Genomic DNA, 16,477 nt, shown 5'->3' on the forward strand with positions numbered 1-16,477 from the left:
GGGAGAGCGAGAGAGAGAGAGCCAAGTTGGGGTCCGCGGAGAGGCGTTCGATCGCTCTATCGTACCCAGCGTAGCCGTCCGGTGCAAGCTGCTGACCAGCGTGAAGAACCGATGAGCCGATGTCTCGAGCGGCTGCTCAGCATCACAGGGGCGAGATTGGACGTCCCGAGGGCAAACGACGCACTCAAGGAAACGGATCACAAAGCGGCCCAGTGGAAGCTCAGGTCAAATGCAACGCCGTCGCCGTCACTCCTCGCCCGCAAGTCCGATTCCAAAAAAGTCACATTGAAGGAGCGTCCAGCGAATTAGCATCTGGCATGACCACGAGCCCCCCTCCCTCGATCACTGTTGCACACACACCGCCCCGCCGCTTCTCCCTTCCCTTCCTCTCCCTCCATCCCATCTCGTCCTTCCCCCCTCCCCCACCTTCCCTTTACCAACTTTCCTGCCACTATCTTCTTCTTCGCGTAGAGCACTTGAGGGCGGCATCGTGGACTGCTGCCCATCAATCTGCCTGTCCACCTTGCCCGCCGTAGGCTGCTTTCTGCCACGCCTTAGGCTCCATTTTGCCCTACTTTCTTGCCCGTGTCTTTCCCTCCTCTACGACAAGCAGCGTTACTAGGTTTTCCTTTTTTTTCTTGTTACTTCCTAAGAAACTCCAGCAGCCCCGGACAGCTCTCAAGCGCCTGTCGTAGCCACTTGGAACAAGTCACCGCTACCTCCTGACTCTCCACCGCCATGACCTCAAACACAGTCAATAACGCTCGACCCGAGACGCCAAACACCATGGGAAGCGCGAACAGCGGCGTCGACCTCAGCACGCCCACTCGCCACCAGCGTGGCCCCTCTGCTGCTCCAGACAAATACGCTGAGCCCTATCGCAGATCGTCGCTCAGCACCCGCGAGCAGCTTGACGACGAGCAGACTGGCGAAGTCCCCAGCATCTGGCAGCCATCTCTCTCGACGACTCTCTTCCAGCGTCGACGCGATGACATCCAGTCAGCTCAGCACAATGTAGTCTACCCTCGCTCATCGACGCCGGCCCCGACTGCTGTGGTTCGCCACGAAGTCAAGACTTGGCCACCTCCCCCTCTCGTCCCCGATCAGGAAGGAGGTCCATGCAGCAGCCAAGAAGGCACCAGCTTATCTGGCAAATCAGCACCTCGCATCTCTGACTCGAGCACCAGAGCAGAAGACTTCGTCATTCCCAGCTCTCCACGAGCGACCGAAGTCAAGGCAAAGCTACTCTCCTCGCCTGGCGGCCAGCGTGGCGTTACCAGCTCCTTCTTCGAGGATATGACCAGCTACCGAGCAAACCAGCATCCCATGGACCAGCCGCTGTCCGCCTACCCCAAGCCCATTGGCACTCAGAAAGGCAGCTCCGGTGTCGGCGACAATGGCTGGCCGCCGCCGACTGCCAGCTTGTCTTCACCGTCTTCCGACGCTTCGTCATTCCAAAGCGCCATGAGCGAGACATCGCAGGTGCGCGGGAGCCGTGCATACATGCAGCCTTCGTCCTTGATGCTGACTCTCTGATACCTCTCTGTGGCCCCGACCCCTCAGCTGCGCACTCAGCTTATCGTCCAGCAAGTCGAGAATGCTCGCCTCGCCAAGCGCTGTCAAGAGCTCACGGACGAGAATCAACGCCTCACGGAGACGATCCAACGAATCGAGGCCGAGTACTCGTCTTCCATGTCTTCTTCTTCGCTCACACCTTGGAACCAGTCGAGCATGCACCGCGTGTTGTCGACAGACAAGCTGCATCACCCAATCATGTCTGCCCACGGCCCTGATGCTAGCCCTCATGTTCAACGTGTCAAGCACAGCGGCTACTTTGACGAGTCATCCCCGGCCTCGCTCAACGCAGACCATGCAGGGGACGAGCTTCTCCAGCAAATCCGCTACCAAGCTCAGGCAGGCTACGAAGTCGGACGTCAAGCCTTGGGCACCCATGAGCTCACCCCTCCATCTCACCAGTACAGCCACGCACAGAGCCACTGGCCGGCTTCGCCCACTCAGCAACTCCTCCATGCCAGGCAGCAGCAGAACTACCTCCAGCGAGCTCGTGCCTCATATCACGGAGACCAGTCTCTCCCTCTCGACCTTACCTCGTACCCTTACATGCGCGCGGGCTACGATCAGCGAGCCTTGCCACCTCACGTCCCCCGAGCACGCTCTCACTCGCCCAGCACACCCTACGTGAACGCGAGTGGACTGCCTGCTCAGAATCATCATCACCATAGCGCGCCTCCCTCGCCTGCCTCGCTCATGCCCGAAGTCCTCGTTGCCAAAGCACTGACTGGTCGCAGTCAAGAGGCCAGCATCGCGCTGCAGCAGCAGCTCAAGTCTGGGCAAGTTGACCTGCAGCAGAGCATCCTTCGAGCGCTTGAGCCGCACCTGTTGCAACTCTGTGAGGACAAGCACGGCAATTTCCTCATTCAGCGCGCTATCGCCGTCAACGCGAGCATTGCCTGGAAGCTCAAGTGAGTGCGCGAGCCCAGCACGCAGCCATTGTCATGGCAATTACTGACCACCATGACTGACCCCTGACAGAGGCAACTTCGCCCACCTCACCACCTCGCAGTACGGTTGTCACGTGGTGCAACGCATCCTGGACACGAGCGAAGACCTACAGCGCCAAATCGTCGATGAGCTTCTCAGCAACGATATGTTCTCGAACTTCACCAGCCGCAACTGCGTGCATGTCTGGGCCAAGATCCTCGAGATCAAGTGGAGCGACGCCGCCTTTGGCCACCGTGTCTTCGAATCAATCAATGGAAGCATGCGTGGTCGTTGGCACCAGCTCGCTACGCAGGAGACGGGAAGTATCATCGTCCAAAACCTCTTCGAGAGTGCTCGAGAGGAGGACAAGGCAGAGTGCATTCAAGAGGTGCTGGATCGTCTCCCCGACTGTGCTGCGAACCAATGGGGAGTATGGGTCGTGCAACATCTGATCGAGCACGGCAGTGCCGAGAACCGCCAAAAGGCCTATGATCGGTTCGTGGAAGAGGCGCCTCGTCTCTCCCTCTCACAATACGGTCACAAGGCGATCATGACCGCGCTCAAGTGCAAGGACTCGCACTTCCTCAAGGGCTACATCAACAAGCTCGTCGAGGGACAAGAGGAAGGCGGCATAGCACAGCAGCAGCGCTCGAGTAACGGCCATGTCCCTTCCCACTCGATGGGCGAGAAGAATCGCCGCTCCATGCTCGTCGAGGTTGCCTCTGTCCCGCAGGGTCTACAGATCGTCACGCAGCTCCTCACTACGGTTGGGCGGGAGGAGCGGGAGCGCATCATCAAGGCCGTGCGCAAGAACTCGGTTTTCCTCAAGGGCAACAAGACGGGCTTGAAGGTTCATCAGATGTGCGAGAGGGCAAGGGCGTATAGCGGGTACTGAATGCGGTAGACGAGCTTCGAGAGGACACGGGAGGACAGTGGCGCCGGGGACTTTCAAACTTCTTCAATTGCACCGCTCCGATTGAGTCGCTTCTCATCAACTTCGACGTCGCTACAGGAACATAGAAAAGGCAGCATCAACATCTCGTCGCCTGCAAGTCGCGACGCCACCGCATGCGAACTTGACGACCGCGCCGACAACACCATCAATAGATCATACCAAATCAGACAGCACGTCTCCGCCACAACCAATGACCATTCCAACACATGCTCAGATCTTTCCTCGCCTCCTAATCGTTTCTCTTACTCTCCCTTTTGCTCTCGCTCTTGTCTTTGTCCCTCCTCTCGCTCTACTTTTGATCAAATTCATTCCTAGATTCCAATCGAATCGGTCCCTTCGGGCGGGATGTCGTAGAGCACTGATGCATGAGAAGGCAGGGGCATACGTGTCTCGAGATCGAGAGAGTGTGTCCATTGCAAAGTCGGCGACGTGAGTCTGAGGCTTGACAGATGCGCCGTGCGATACAGTGGAGAGCAGTGACGGTAGAAGGAACAAAGAGCGTGGTGCAGAAAGTGCGCTAGCAGTGAGGCAGGGCAGGAGAAGAAGCGAAAGCAGCGAAACGAGTCTGGACTGTTCAGAAAGGGGCAACAAGACGTCTACTGGTCGTTGGCGGGGAGAACGTTCTGAGTGTACTGGCCGGCGTACTGAGAGCGAGAAGGGAAACGATGTGGTTGTCAGCATTGGATCCACAATTGAGCGTCCCTTCCTTGATGCACTCACGTTTCCAGCGGGCGAGTACTCGCAAACAAGGTAAGAAGCCGGGGTACCCGTGGTGCTGCTCAGTCCCAAGTCCTTGGCATCGCAAGTAACGATGGCGCATCCGAGCTGCTTGCTGTTCTTCCAAACAAGCTGAGTGAAGTGTCCAGTGGCAGAGTTGAAAGTCGTGGTGCTGTAGTCGTAGCCCTTGCCCTCGTCATACCAGAGCTGGAAGAGGTCCGCGCTGCTCCATGAGGAAGCGGGCGATCCGACGGCGAGATTCTCACCGTAGGGACCCTTGGAGTGAGCGAAGACGCACTTCGAGCCGTAGGTCTGGGCGTAGTCTGCCAGAGTCTGGTTCCAGGTCAGGTTGGGCGTGTTGTGGATGGCGCGCTTGGCGTTGTGGAGAGCGAGCTGCTGGTAGGCGGGCGAGGCGGTGTTGACCGGGTTGGCCGCGCTGGACGTGCTGCTCTTGGTGGTGGTGGGCAGCGTCGTAGGGGCAGTAGTGGGCGCCGTGGTGGGGTTGCCAACAGCGGAGGACTTCTTGGTCGTGCTGGAGGTGGCCTTAGCAGTGCTCGAGCTGGCCTTGGCCGTGCTTGAGGACGCCTTGGCTGTGCTTGAGGACGCCTTAGCTGTGCTTGAGACGGCCTTGGACGACGACGTGGGGTCAGCAGCAGCGCCACCTGTGCGGGTGGAGGAGCTGGAGCTGGAGGGCAGAGTCGTCTGGCCGGCGTCAGCCCCACCGTTGACGGTGACGGTCTTGGTGGTGCCTGCGGCCGTCACGGTGCGCGTAATGGTGGTGCGAGCGACGGTGACGGTCCTAGTGACGGTGCGCCTTGCAGGGTGGGGGTGCGGGTGGGGGTGGTCTGCGGGAGCGGCGGTGACGACCGTGGAGACCATGGCGAGGAGGACGATCCAGGCGAGGCTGCTGAAGGAGGTCTGCATGATGGGCGAAAGAGAGTGGCGGTGTGAGGTAAGAGGAAAGTGGCTTGGGGAGAGGTAGGTGGAGGGGAGGGGAGAGACGATGTTCTCGATGGTGAGATGAGGGAACGCTTTCGGGGCTCCCCTCAGCTCCCCTCTTATACAAGAGCGGACCCCTCATGAGATGTACGCACGCCGACAGGCCGACGCCCAGATTAGATGCTCCTCCTCCGCTTGCTGTCCCGTTGCCTACAGCCTGCATACGTTGCGCTGCTCCTTCTCACGCCTTGCTTGACTCCGCAAGAGCCGGCTAGCCGCTGTGGGAAGCTGAATGACCCCACCTCCAAATGTCTCGCAACTGGAAGCCTCCTCTGTAGATTCATGCCCAGCATGTTTCCCACCTCTCGCTACTTGCTAGCAAGCAAGCACCGCCGGGCAGGAACGACAGACGAAAGCGGTGGCGAGCGACCGTGCAGCACGATCGTGCGTGCATCGTAACTATACCTCGTCATTCCACGGGGACCATCTGAGCGTGATGATGCCGAAATTGGGTGGCGGGGAAGCAACGGATGGCGGGTAAGAGCGCTCGACGCTGAAGTTTGATCGACGATGACCACGTCTTCCGAACCTCCGCCAGCCGCGATGCAGTGACTGATCGTCCGCGCTTCCATTGTGTCCAGGGTCCTGGCCCCTCGTCACGCAGCACTAGAGGACCGACATTTGCCCTGTCCCTGCCCCTCACATCGCAAATAGCCTCGGCCTTCCATGCCAGCGCCACGCCGTCAAATGGGCACATTCATCGAGCTTGAGCATATTGTGCACAGAGCATTGGAGCGCCGTGGCAATCTTGGGGCCTCCCAAAGTGCCAAGTGAAGCTCTGTGGCTCGCTCCCTCGCTCGTTCCATTCGTTCATTCTGTGTCTCACTCTTGAGCTTCTGGATCAATGACGATGACTGGTCTCGCGTCGGCTCGGCGTCGATGTTGAAGTCTAGGCTACCATTATGGCTCTGAGACTGCCCAAAGATTTGGGTTTTAGAGAGGAGCGAGCGGAGTCGGGCCAGACTCACCGGTACCAAGGAAGACGACGAGACGCGCCGCCCGAGCGGAGACTCAACGTTACCTCCGCATCGAAGGCAGCCAAGCGTGGCCGAGTGATGTCGCCGATGTGTGGCTTGGATGGAAGTGACCCATCAGTTCCGAGCCGACGATGACGACGATGTCGGCGTCGCCATCGTCGCCCACCTTGTCATCGTCGGAAGCGAGGGTGCCTTGCGACGCAGGGCAATGAGGCAGTAGCAAGGGCAGGCTTGAATTGCTTGCTTGCTTTCTCGGCAGCCGCGGCGCAGCGTGCGAGCTGACGCATGTAGAACGCCGTCGTATATTTGCCTCTGATTCCCACGTCGTCGTCGCAAGCCTTGGCCCACTACCGTACAGATCGACATCAAAGCATCGGTTTCTACGAAGATCATCATCAACAGAGAGAGAGCCTCGGCCCACATCACACAAACGAGAAGCTTCATGGTGTCTCACTGCCACACTGTATCGAGCTTGAGCACGCCACGTCCAATTTGCTGTCGTAAGTGGGTCTCACCCGGGCAAAGTCGTGGTGATCGGTTGCCCCGTAGCGGCTTGGTTTCCGATCATTCGCCGCGCTTTGAGTCAGCGTCATGATGATGAGGGTGGTGATGCCAAAAATGATCCCAATGCGTCGAGCCGCGGAAGATGGTCACACCTCTCCTCCGCGGCCGAGCATCAACAAACGGAAGCGCTCGCGTGGCTCGCCCGTTGCCGGCGGTCCGAGGTGTTGGATCGACGGCGGAGAAGCCGTGGCCGGCAATCAACACCCCCTGACTCAATCGCTCCCTCCTTTCTTCGCCATCAATCCCCTGATACTCCTCCGACTCCAGATACGACCACGGTCTTACAGCTGGCAGCTACGCCTACCTACGCTCTTTGTTCGCGGCTCACTCTCCTGACAGCTCTTCACTCCTGTCCAGTTCCCATCTCACCATCACTCTCAAACCCGCAGCTCACCCTCAACACAGTCTTGACGCCTCACACTCTTTTCACAACAGCTCATGATGAAGTCATACCTTTTTACAGCGATCCTCGCGGCCGTTTCTCTCTCGTCTCTCGTCCTGGGCGCAGATAATCCGGACGACCCGTCAGGCAAAGAGGTGTACGTGGTCAGCCCTTCTTGCGGCTACTACAAATGCAAGGTAAACTGGGCAAGAGGCTCAACCCAACATGTCACATGGTGGAATGCTCCTGCTGGGGGGCTCAACATACATCTCGTCCCCACCAAGGGCTCGGGCAAGAGCTACACAATCACGTCCAAGGTCGGTTCAATCCACGACCAATCGAGCTGTAAGGCGCAAGCGCCCAAAGGGGAGAGCTGCGGAAGCTACGAATGGAAGGTGCCTACCGATGTGGCCCTTGGGGAGTACACGGTAGAGGCCAGGAGCGTGGCTAAGCCCAAGGTGGTCGGCTACACGGATACTGTGGTGATCGGGAAGACAAAGGGCAGCAAGAGGCAATAAAACGTTGACAAAGCGGAGTGAGAAGATCGACCACGTCAATCGCTGCGGCGCTACGCCCCACAATCAGCACGCGCGACCTGTCCCACCGCCGAGATCAGCAGATCCAGCCCCTCCTCCGCCGCAACGTCTTACTAGGGTATCATCAGCAATCCGCAGTCGATGGGCTCTCAGCATTTCAAGATCCTCCCTCCCCCCACTTCAATCGCGCTCTCACTCTCCCCTCGCTCCCGTCTCATCGCTCAGCATCATTCTCAATCCTGCTCCTAGTCTCTCTTCTCCGATACTTTGTTTGCGCTACATCGCTTCATCATAATTATCTTACATTGCTCATCGTTCATTGCTTTTTCTGTGTGCTTTTCTTCTTTTAGAGAGACAGGAGAGAGCTTGACGAACCGGGAAGGACAGGAGACGACGAGACGCGACAAGGCTATGAGGCGATGGTAAGGGGACGAGGCCAGCTGACAGACCCAAAGGCGGGGAGGTGAGGATGGAAAGCAAAAAAAGTAGACGAGCCGAGCGAGCGAGCGATTGACGAAGCCGCTAGACGGGAGGAGTGAGCAGGGTTTGAGACCACGCTGCCAGCTTGGAGAGGCGAGACACGAACAGCTGCTAGCTTACCAATGGCTCATGCGTACCCGAAAGCAAAGAGAGGATGGCGATTATGCCTTGCGGAGGACATAGTGACTCTGCTACCAGGCTGAAGGCGCCAGGGTGGGAGCCATGACTGGCGGCGAGGACGGCGGCATACCCATTGAGCTTGCGGAAGCAGTGCCTACGGACTTCGATGAGCTCGGCGCTTGCACGAAGCGCGCAGGTGGTGGCGCCATTCCTAGGTGCGGAGAAGAGGCAGCGATGCCGGGTGGTGGGGGCGGTGGAGGTTGCGGTCTTCCGCCCTGAACAGCTGCTGCTGGCTGCGGTGATGGTGCCGCTGTCGCTGCTGCCATCGCTGAGCCGCCTTCGTGACGCTGAAGGTGAACGAGGGAATCGGACTGTGGCGTCCGCGGCAATGCCGTGCCCGTTACGATGCCCATCATTGTCTGCGTCGGGGGAGCGAAGGTGGACATGCTGGCCCGCTGTCTCATGATGCCTGGCTCAAGCGATGTTGCTGGTGCGGGAACCGTGCCAGTGGGGACGTTGTGGAGACCCGAGGTGCTCGACTCGCGCACTTGTCCTTGCGCTTGTAGCTGTTGCTGTTCGACATAATGATGCTGCCCGAGGGCAGCCTCATGCGATCCTCGTCTCGGGACCCATGGCAGGAATGGGGTGGCATCGGCCTCGACGTGCGGTGTGGTAGGCACTGAGCTTGTTGACCAGTCTTGGTGATGTTGCTGCCCGCCAGCCTGGATGACGTATCGCGGACGCTCTCTTCGCTGCAGCTGATGCTGTTGGTACTGCTGTTGGTGATGCTGCTGTCGCAGCTGCGAAGGCGGAAGCACAGCTTGGTACGGTCCGCCAGCATGCTGCATCGGCGGCGACACCGATGGCATGGTCATGGGCTGCTGCTGCTGCTGCTGCATTGACAGCCTCGCTCTCGCCGACACCGGAACAGATGTCATGGCCACCATCAGCATGCCATCTCCAGCAGCGGTGCGTGTGGGAAGCTGCGCCTGTCCAGTTCTCGGCATCGGCTCTGAGACGGCTGCTATTGGTGAGGGCGTGCTCGTGGACGCCGATGGCGTCGTAGCCCGGCTGCTCGATGTTGATGCGTTGTGCTGGCCGTAGTCAGAGGGGACGTGCAGCTCAGAACGGGCTGTTGTTCCGGCCAGGACTGGTAAGTGGGGCATCAGCATTGGCTGCGGCGTCATAGCCACAGCAGCGTCGTGTGCAGGTAGCGGCGAAGCATCAGAATGTCGCCTGACCCAAGGTTGGGGACCAAGAAGGACCGGTTTCGGACTAGCGCTGGGGCCTCCTGCTGGCCCTCCGGGCATCGAGCGAGCATCTACACTCCTGAACGTTGCAGCAAGGATGGCCGGGTCGTCAAAAGGGTCGCCATCAAGTGTGGGAGGCCCGTATCGAGTTGCAGGAGACATCGCCGTTGGCCTCGGAGTTGAGAATGAGACAGACATGTCAGACGGCATAGCTCTCGCTCCTCGTTGGCCGGAGTGTGCCCCTCGCCGTGACCAGAAGCTGGTGTGCTGATGACTACCAACGCCTACGCTCGTGTACACCTTCTGCTGCTCTTGCCTCACGTAGCCATCTTGATGTCTCGGCGGCGTGGGCTCGAGCCATGGAGGAGGGTGTATCCCATCGGCACTACCGCGCCTAGAGACGTGATCGTGATTCGAAGCAGCGTCGGTATCATCCGATTGACTGTGACGGTAATGGTGGCTCTGACGGCGCCGCTGCTGAAGAGCATACATGCTCTCGAGCTCCAATTGTTGCTGACGAAAGGAAGGGGTACGTGTACGAGGGGACTCAGCGGATGGCTGACGCTCAAGTGGCAGTGGTTCTGCTTGACGTCCACGCGCCTGCTCCAATTGCCGATTCTGATGTTGGTGCTTATCCCGCGCCAACTTCTGCTGCACCCCCTCTGCCAGCTTTGGAATGTCCGGATGATAAGCCGCTCCTGGCGGCAGGCGTCCAGGAGAACGGGCAGAAGCAGTGACAGGCCTGCGCGGGGCAGGTGCGTCCCACGACGAGGCCGTATCCTCCGGTACGCCAGAATTGTGAGGCTCCTCTCCTGGCTGTAGGCCCAAAGCGATGTAGGAGCGAACAGCGTCGACGAGAAACTCGATGTGCTCCTCTTCATCCTTCGCTGGCTGTGGGAATGGCGCACTTCGTCGCCCTTGAACTTGCTGGGGCGGCGCCGCAGCATGAGAGCGACGATAATGGTGGCTGCCGTACGATCGTGAGTTGGAAGTATGCGGCCCTGGCGTACTGACGGCACTGCGGCTGCCACCGAGCAGCCGGTCACGCACAGGCAATAGAACGGGTCCTGCTGGCAAGCTCGCAGGGTCGAGGTCTTGAAGCTGCTGGCGTTGCTGCTGCTGCTGCTGATGATGATGACTCGTCGTGCCGTTGCTTCGACGACCGCTGCCGCTGCTACTTGTCTTGCTCTGACTAAAGATGGCAGCTGATGCCGAGAGACGGTCCTTCGCCGGAGCTCGTGGTGGTGATCTAGGGATGGAGAGCGGCTGCTGGTACCTGATCTCTGGGCTACCGGTCATGGGCGTTCCAGTACCGCTGCCCTCTGCAGAGCCTTCAGTCGATTCACCGCTCAGAGACATCCTGCTGGCCACAGCGTCGCTGAGAGGAGCAAAGGGAACCAGCGGTCGATAGCATAGGTCAATGAAGGCGGTGCATGGCTGCATCGGGAAGAATGACGGCGCCGTCGCAACTCTAGCTGATGCTTCCGGGCTAGACGAAGCTTCCATGTGCGACGGAGCTAATGTCGTGCTGGCCTCGTCTTCCTCTCCAGAATTCGGCAGCCAGCCGCCGGCATTCTGTTCCCACGCTGCGGACGAGTAGTTGATGAAGTGCTTGATCCCATCTTTTTCTTCGCGTTGCATAGCCTCAAGCCGATCGAGCCAGGCAAATCGCTTTACGTGCGGTTCGACGGTGGGTGCTGACGTTTCTTGATGAGGCTGGACGGTTTCTGTGTTGGTGAAGGCAGGACCGTGCCCGACGTTGCTCATGCTGCCCGTTCCGAGGACGGTAGTAATCTCTACGCTACCTGACGATGTGTCCTCCGTCCTCGACGTATCGGGACTGCGCTCGGCGGAGGTGACTCGTCGTGGGCGGCGACTGGTTGGCGTGTCCCTGTCTCCTCGGCCTCGGCGTCTGGCCATGCTGTCCTCATGATCGCGAGCAGCGCCCTGCACCTCGCGCCTCCAAATCTCGTAGATCTCCTTGCAGCGATGTGCTGTACGTTCAAGATCCTCGCAAGGGTAGCGGATGCTGTTGAGCCGATGGCCAGGAGCAAGAACTGAGTGGGTGCGCCAGCTACGGTGCACCTTGTAACTACCGTCACGCAACTGCACCCATCGCCTCGTCTCCACGAAGCCTTCAAGATCGCACCAAGCCAACTTGGCTAGACGGTACTCTCTCGCTCTTGAGCGGCGCTGATGCGTCTCCTCAAAGGCTGGCATCTGGGAGACTTGGGCGACAAAGATGAGGTGAGGGTGCGCAATCTTCGTGTCCAGCCAACGATCCGGCTGTGCGACGAGCCAGGCAGATTCGGCGTCAGCTGTACAGCCTTGGTCACTGCTCCCGGCTTGCGTCCAATGCGAGGCAACAAATCGATGAGCGAGTGGATCTGGATGGGAGGGGCTTGCGGGCATGGGCGCGGCGTGTTGGACATTCTTGCGCGCCGGTGCAGCGAGGCCCGGGGGAGGAGCCTGCGGCAAATGCGGAGATGGGAGAGCCATTGGGGACGATCCATATGTAGCATCTGATGGGGAAAGTGCAACGAGCGGCAAGGGCGCAAGATAGGCTGCTTGACCTGACGACGTTTGGGCCTGAGCGACGCGAGCCTGAGCTGGGGCAGGCGCGGTCATGGTCTTGAGCTGACTGCTCCATTCCCGTGTCCTTTCCAGCCTTGCTGCTTCATCCTTGATATCACGATATCGGTATTGCCCATGCTTCGTACTCTCCATTGCCCGAAGTGCCGCGACAGAATCGTCACGCAGTTGTGACTCTCGTCGCAGGAGCCACGGAGCGGTATGAGCGGCGCCTCGTGAATGAGAAAGCTGCACAGTTCCGCCATCTTGATGCTGGCCCGATACTGCGTTGCTGGCGTCAGCTGGCAGTGCTGATAATGGAGCTGCTCCGCGCTTCGACTCCTTCTTCGCCTTGCTCGATCGTGAGTTGTGCGAGGCAGAAGAGTGCGGACGCTGAGGGGACCGTGACGAAGGGCGAGGTGACTTGTCCTTGCGCCCCTCGTTGCGCACTGTTGAGAGGTAAGGTGATTGATTGCGGGGCAGTCGTACGTTCGGTAGCAGCAAGGTTGCCTCGCTATCATGCATCGGCAGCTCCTCTTTAGCCATAGAACCAGCGTCATCGAATGATGCTGTCGAGCCAATGACGCGAGGGGGTGGGCTGCAGATGGTGGCATCGGGATCGGTGGTCACGCCAGCATCTGAAGTCGACGTCGGGCCCCATGAGCGGCTTGACTGATCAACAGCGTGGTCGAGCATGGTCATTCCATCGCTCGCTTCGTCTTGTGAGCTCGTGAAGTGGTCTCGCACGCCTTCCTGACCAGGAGAAGGGGCGATTGGCAGACTTGACGAAGACTGACTGTGCATTGCCGTGTGGAAAGAGGCCTCCGTGTCTGTTCTCGATAGCCTTCGTGACCACCTCTTGCAGTCGCTTGCCTGACGAGACAAAGGTGACGTCGAGCCAGCTGTGACGAGGGAGGAATCGATAGAATGGTGAGAGCCGCCGGAGTCTTCCGTAGCCTGCCCAGGCGCAAAGACTGGGGAATCTGCGGCGCTGAACGATCTGCCAACCGAGCTAATGCCTGCAGAGCGGTCGGAGCTGCTGTGTTGTGGTGCGAGGGGGGAAAATGGCGACGGTGGCGGCTGTGTTGACGTAGAAGTAGGCCCTATCTTGTCGCCACGCTCAGCTGCGGCCACAGCCTCTGCAATCCGCCTGCTCTGCTCTTCTTGTCGAGCCTTCGCCTCCCGCACCTTGATCGCGGCCTTGGTTCGCTCCTGCCTGCATTTCTTGCTCGAGCTCGCTTTGTTGCCGGTTGTGGCAGCTTGCGAGAGAGAAGCTCCAGGTACTGCGCTGACCCTGTCCTTGTCTTTGTCCAGAGCAGCATCGTCTGAGCGATTGCGGGCGTCGGTAGATGTGGAATCCAAGTCGGAAGAGCGCGAACCGAGTGGGGAGGGTTGGCGATGCCACTGACGAGGATCTGGTCGGGGTGCGTGCCAATGATTAGTTCGTCGATGGTGGATTTGAGCTTGACCATATCCACCTCCATGGCCGTTGGCATAGATGTGCATGCGAGGAGCACGAGGTGGCGAAGGGATACCGGGAACCTCGCCATTTGGCAGCAGTGAGATGGTGGGACGTGGAGCAAACTGCGCTGGAGGCCCAGCATGCAGCGACATGGCCCTGTGTGTGACGGCATCAACACGATTAACGTCGTTGGAAAGAGGCTGAGGCTGGACTTGAGAAGGGTCAGAGGGTGCCGGCAGCGGCATCGGGGCAATCAAGGGCTGCGAAGGGCTTGGCGATGATTGCTGAATGGCTTCGATCACGGCTGGATTACTCGCTGTTGCTGCTGCTAATGTCATTGATGGAGACGGTTCTGCTTCTCTCCACCCGAAGGGGTGGAACTGCATTGCTTCCATCTCGACGGCCTCAGACGATGCGTCGCTCAGGGTCGTCATTCCGCTCGACGCGCGCGAGGGAGCTCTTGAAGGATTGGATGAGCGAGCACTATCTCTGCTCGCCGTCCTGCCAAAGCGACGCCTCAGAGTATCATTGCGGTCCTCTCCTTCGGAGCGTGACGTCGTTCTGCCACCAGCCTCCGAGGGTGATCTTGGCGATGCTTGCCTTCCGCTTCGGTCGAGCTGTGGCGGCGCGAGATAGGGCGACGACCTGCCGTCTATCCTATTGGAAGCCCGCGACGGCCCGCGATTCTCGTCATTGCTGCTGGTGATGACGACCTCGGAGGGAGCATCGTTCGGCGCTGTTGAGCCCCGGACATCTCCATCGACGCTGCGAGATGTTTGAGCTTTCCTCTTGCCATGCTTGCGGGACGTAGATGACTTTTTCCTCCTCTTGCCATTGCCCGAGGAAAAAGCAGGATCATCATGCAGTGTAGCTGTGGGAGAGAGGAAAGCATGCTCGACACTGCTCTGCGTGCGTGATGGCAGCTCTGAAGACGGGTGCTCGACAATCCTGGGTGTAGCTGCGTTGTCGTTGCCTCGTTGGAGCCCGCTGTTACTGCTGGCAGCATCTAATGCCTCTTGTTCGGGTTTGTTCACCGAGGCGAATAAATCTTCTTTGTTCTCACGAAGGGGCTGCTGCTCATCTTCATGTTGAGACATGCTGGCCTCGTCTTGATCGGCCCTTGTGCGCTCGAGATGGTATCTGAGACTCGACGCCGGGCAATTGATGAAGACGGGAATCGCGTTGCAGCCAAAGATGCGCCGGTTCTCCTCGAGACGTCGCTCTCGCGCGATGAGCGACAGCCGATCTTTGATCGACATCTCTGAGCGCGAGGAGATGGAGCGTTGGTGATGATGGGGGTGGGCGTGGTGATGCTGCTGAGCACTTGGCTCTTGCGATCGAGACGATGACGAAGGTGCTTCGGTCAGTGGACCTGGCTGACCCCCATTGAGGATGACGGTGCCACTGCTTGCTACCGCTGCCTCTCCCACGTTTGCCAGCGGTGTTGATGAGCCGGAACCACGGTCGACGGATGATGAGGTAGAGTGCTCGCCGGACTTGAGACGTCGTTTGAGCGCGGCAGGAGGCGAGGATGACTTGCCTGGACTGCTGCCTTTCTTGATCTTGCGGAGACCAAGGCCAGACGGGATCGTCATGGCACAATCAGAGGCGCTGCGACTGGCCGTCAGCTTGTTTTGAAGTATCCGTGTAGAGGCGAGGGAGCGATGAGACTAGGAAGGAGCAACGGGCAGCACCGGTCAAGCAGAGAGGATTGGTCGGATATGAGGAAAAGGCCAATGGGGCATCAAAGAATGGTACTTGCTTTCGATGTAGGAGGGCGGGGGAGGGCAGAGGAGAGAATAAGGGGGGCAATGCGAGGAAAGGTAGAGTTGCGAGTGCTGGGACGTATGCAAGGGCGGAGTCGAGGTCGACACCGTGCTGCTGAGCTGGGTCTGCTGTTGCCGGCGTGCGGACGATGGTACTAGTGCTTGTCTTGCCGTTGACGAGGAAGGGGGTACGATGCCAGGTTGTCGAGGCGCTAAACACAAGATGCCGATGCTGGTGCCGATTCGGTTCCTCCCTTGAGTGTCTTCAATGGTCGATGCCTGTCAAGCGGTATTGGGATAACGAGAGGGGGGCGGACTTCGTTGTGCTTGTGGTACAACGTCAAAGACGGGAAGTACGGGAGCGGCCAGTTGGCAGAAGGGGAGAGGAGGAGAGAGGGGGCAACAAATTGAGTGCGAGGGGAAGGAAGGGGAGATCAATCAATGAGATGAGAGGTGGGCAAGAGTGGAGATTGGGCAGGCTCTGCCGGAATTGCTCTTGCCTTGTCGCCAGGGCGGGCCAGGGAGGGAAAGGAAGAGTGCGGCCCGCTGAGCACCGACAGCGAGACAGTGAGTGAGAGCCAGAGTGGGCGAGGAGAGCGTGTGGCTATGACAGGCCAAGGCTCGCGTGCGTGTCAGGCCGCTTGCCATCCACCCGCGCCGCCTCTGCCTCCGCCTCTCGGTCACCTACATTTCCACTCAGCCTTCGCAGCACCGTCAACGATGTGAGAGCGTCATCGCCTCAGGGCTGACCGGGGTCTACAATTGCTCCGGACCGGACGCAATGGTGGTCATTGACCTTCTCTCATCAGCGGTGTGATCAACTCTTGACCTCATTGCTGCATCTGGCTCAAGACGAGCAGCTCTTCCGCGCAGAGTGGCATCTGTCAAGGGTCATCATGGATGAGCAGGTGGTGAGCGAGTGGGTAGATGTGAGGGAAAAGAGAGGATTGCTGCCCCGCCGCCATCCACGAATCGAGAGTCGAAAGAATATGTCGATAGAAGTGAAAGGGTGTGGATGGCTGGCTGGCTGGCTGGCTGGCTGGCTGGCTGGCTGTATGCTGCGAAGCGATGCATCGCCTTGTCAGCTCCCCGGCTCGCGGGAAGGCCATAGTACATGGTGAGGCCATTCATCATCGGTGGCTTGCCACCACTACCACAAGGCCAGTCGTGAATGACATCGGACACTTGCCCTATTG

General features: G+C 59.2%; 6 protein-coding genes across 6 annotated transcripts; 4 read left to right on the forward strand and 2 right to left on the reverse strand.

The window, feature by feature from the left end:
- The first annotated feature begins 40 nt into the window (after window positions 1-40).
- Window positions 41-637, forward strand: BDZ90DRAFT_158377 (hypothetical protein). The gene has a single exon (XM_025503594.1). The coding sequence runs from the start codon at window positions 120-122 to the stop codon at window positions 534-536; it is 417 nt and encodes a 138-aa protein (XP_025362582.1). The 5' UTR covers window positions 41-119; the 3' UTR covers window positions 537-637.
- Window positions 638-2,268: 1,631 nt separating this feature from the next.
- Window positions 2,269-3,397, forward strand: BDZ90DRAFT_251527 (ARM repeat-containing protein; the record flags this gene model as incomplete). Its single annotated transcript, XM_025507735.1, has 2 exons — window positions 2,269-2,483; window positions 2,554-3,397. The coding sequence occupies 2 exons, from the start codon at window positions 2,269-2,271 to the stop codon at window positions 3,395-3,397; spliced, it is 1,059 nt and encodes a 352-aa protein (XP_025362583.1).
- Window positions 3,398-4,255: 858 nt separating this feature from the next.
- BDZ90DRAFT_206603 (PR-1-like protein) lies at window positions 4,256-4,567 on the reverse strand (the record flags this gene model as incomplete). The annotated part of the gene is made up of 1 exon (XM_025503966.1): window positions 4,256-4,567. A coding segment is annotated over one exon (312 nt), but the record flags the coding sequence as incomplete, so codon positions are not given.
- A 2,624-nt stretch (window positions 4,568-7,191) lies between these two features.
- BDZ90DRAFT_214422 (hypothetical protein) lies at window positions 7,192-7,602 on the forward strand (the record flags this gene model as incomplete). Its single annotated transcript, XM_025504191.1, has 1 exon — window positions 7,192-7,602. A coding segment is annotated over one exon (411 nt), but the record flags the coding sequence as incomplete, so codon positions are not given.
- A 356-nt stretch (window positions 7,603-7,958) lies between these two features.
- Window positions 7,959-15,316, reverse strand: BDZ90DRAFT_158550 (hypothetical protein). Its single transcript, XM_025503595.1, has 2 exons — window positions 15,278-15,316; window positions 7,959-15,185 (listed from the first exon to the last, which is right to left on the reverse strand). The coding sequence occupies exon 2, from the start codon at window positions 15,108-15,110 to the stop codon at window positions 8,304-8,306; it is 6,807 nt and encodes a 2,268-aa protein (XP_025362586.1). The 5' UTR covers window positions 15,111-15,185; window positions 15,278-15,316; the 3' UTR covers window positions 7,959-8,303.
- BDZ90DRAFT_158594 (hypothetical protein) lies at window positions 15,271-16,103 on the forward strand. Its single transcript, XM_025503596.1, has one exon. The coding sequence runs from the start codon at window positions 15,431-15,433 to the stop codon at window positions 15,854-15,856; it is 426 nt and encodes a 141-aa protein (XP_025362587.1). The 5' UTR covers window positions 15,271-15,430; the 3' UTR covers window positions 15,857-16,103.
- Window positions 16,104-16,477: the final 374 nt, after the last annotated feature.

Source organism: Jaminaea rosea (assembly GCF_003144245.1).
Source record: "Jaminaea rosea strain MCA 5214 unplaced genomic scaffold BDZ90scaffold_5, whole genome shotgun sequence".
Taxonomy (NCBI): Eukaryota; Fungi; Basidiomycota; class Exobasidiomycetes; order Microstromatales; genus Jaminaea; species Jaminaea rosea.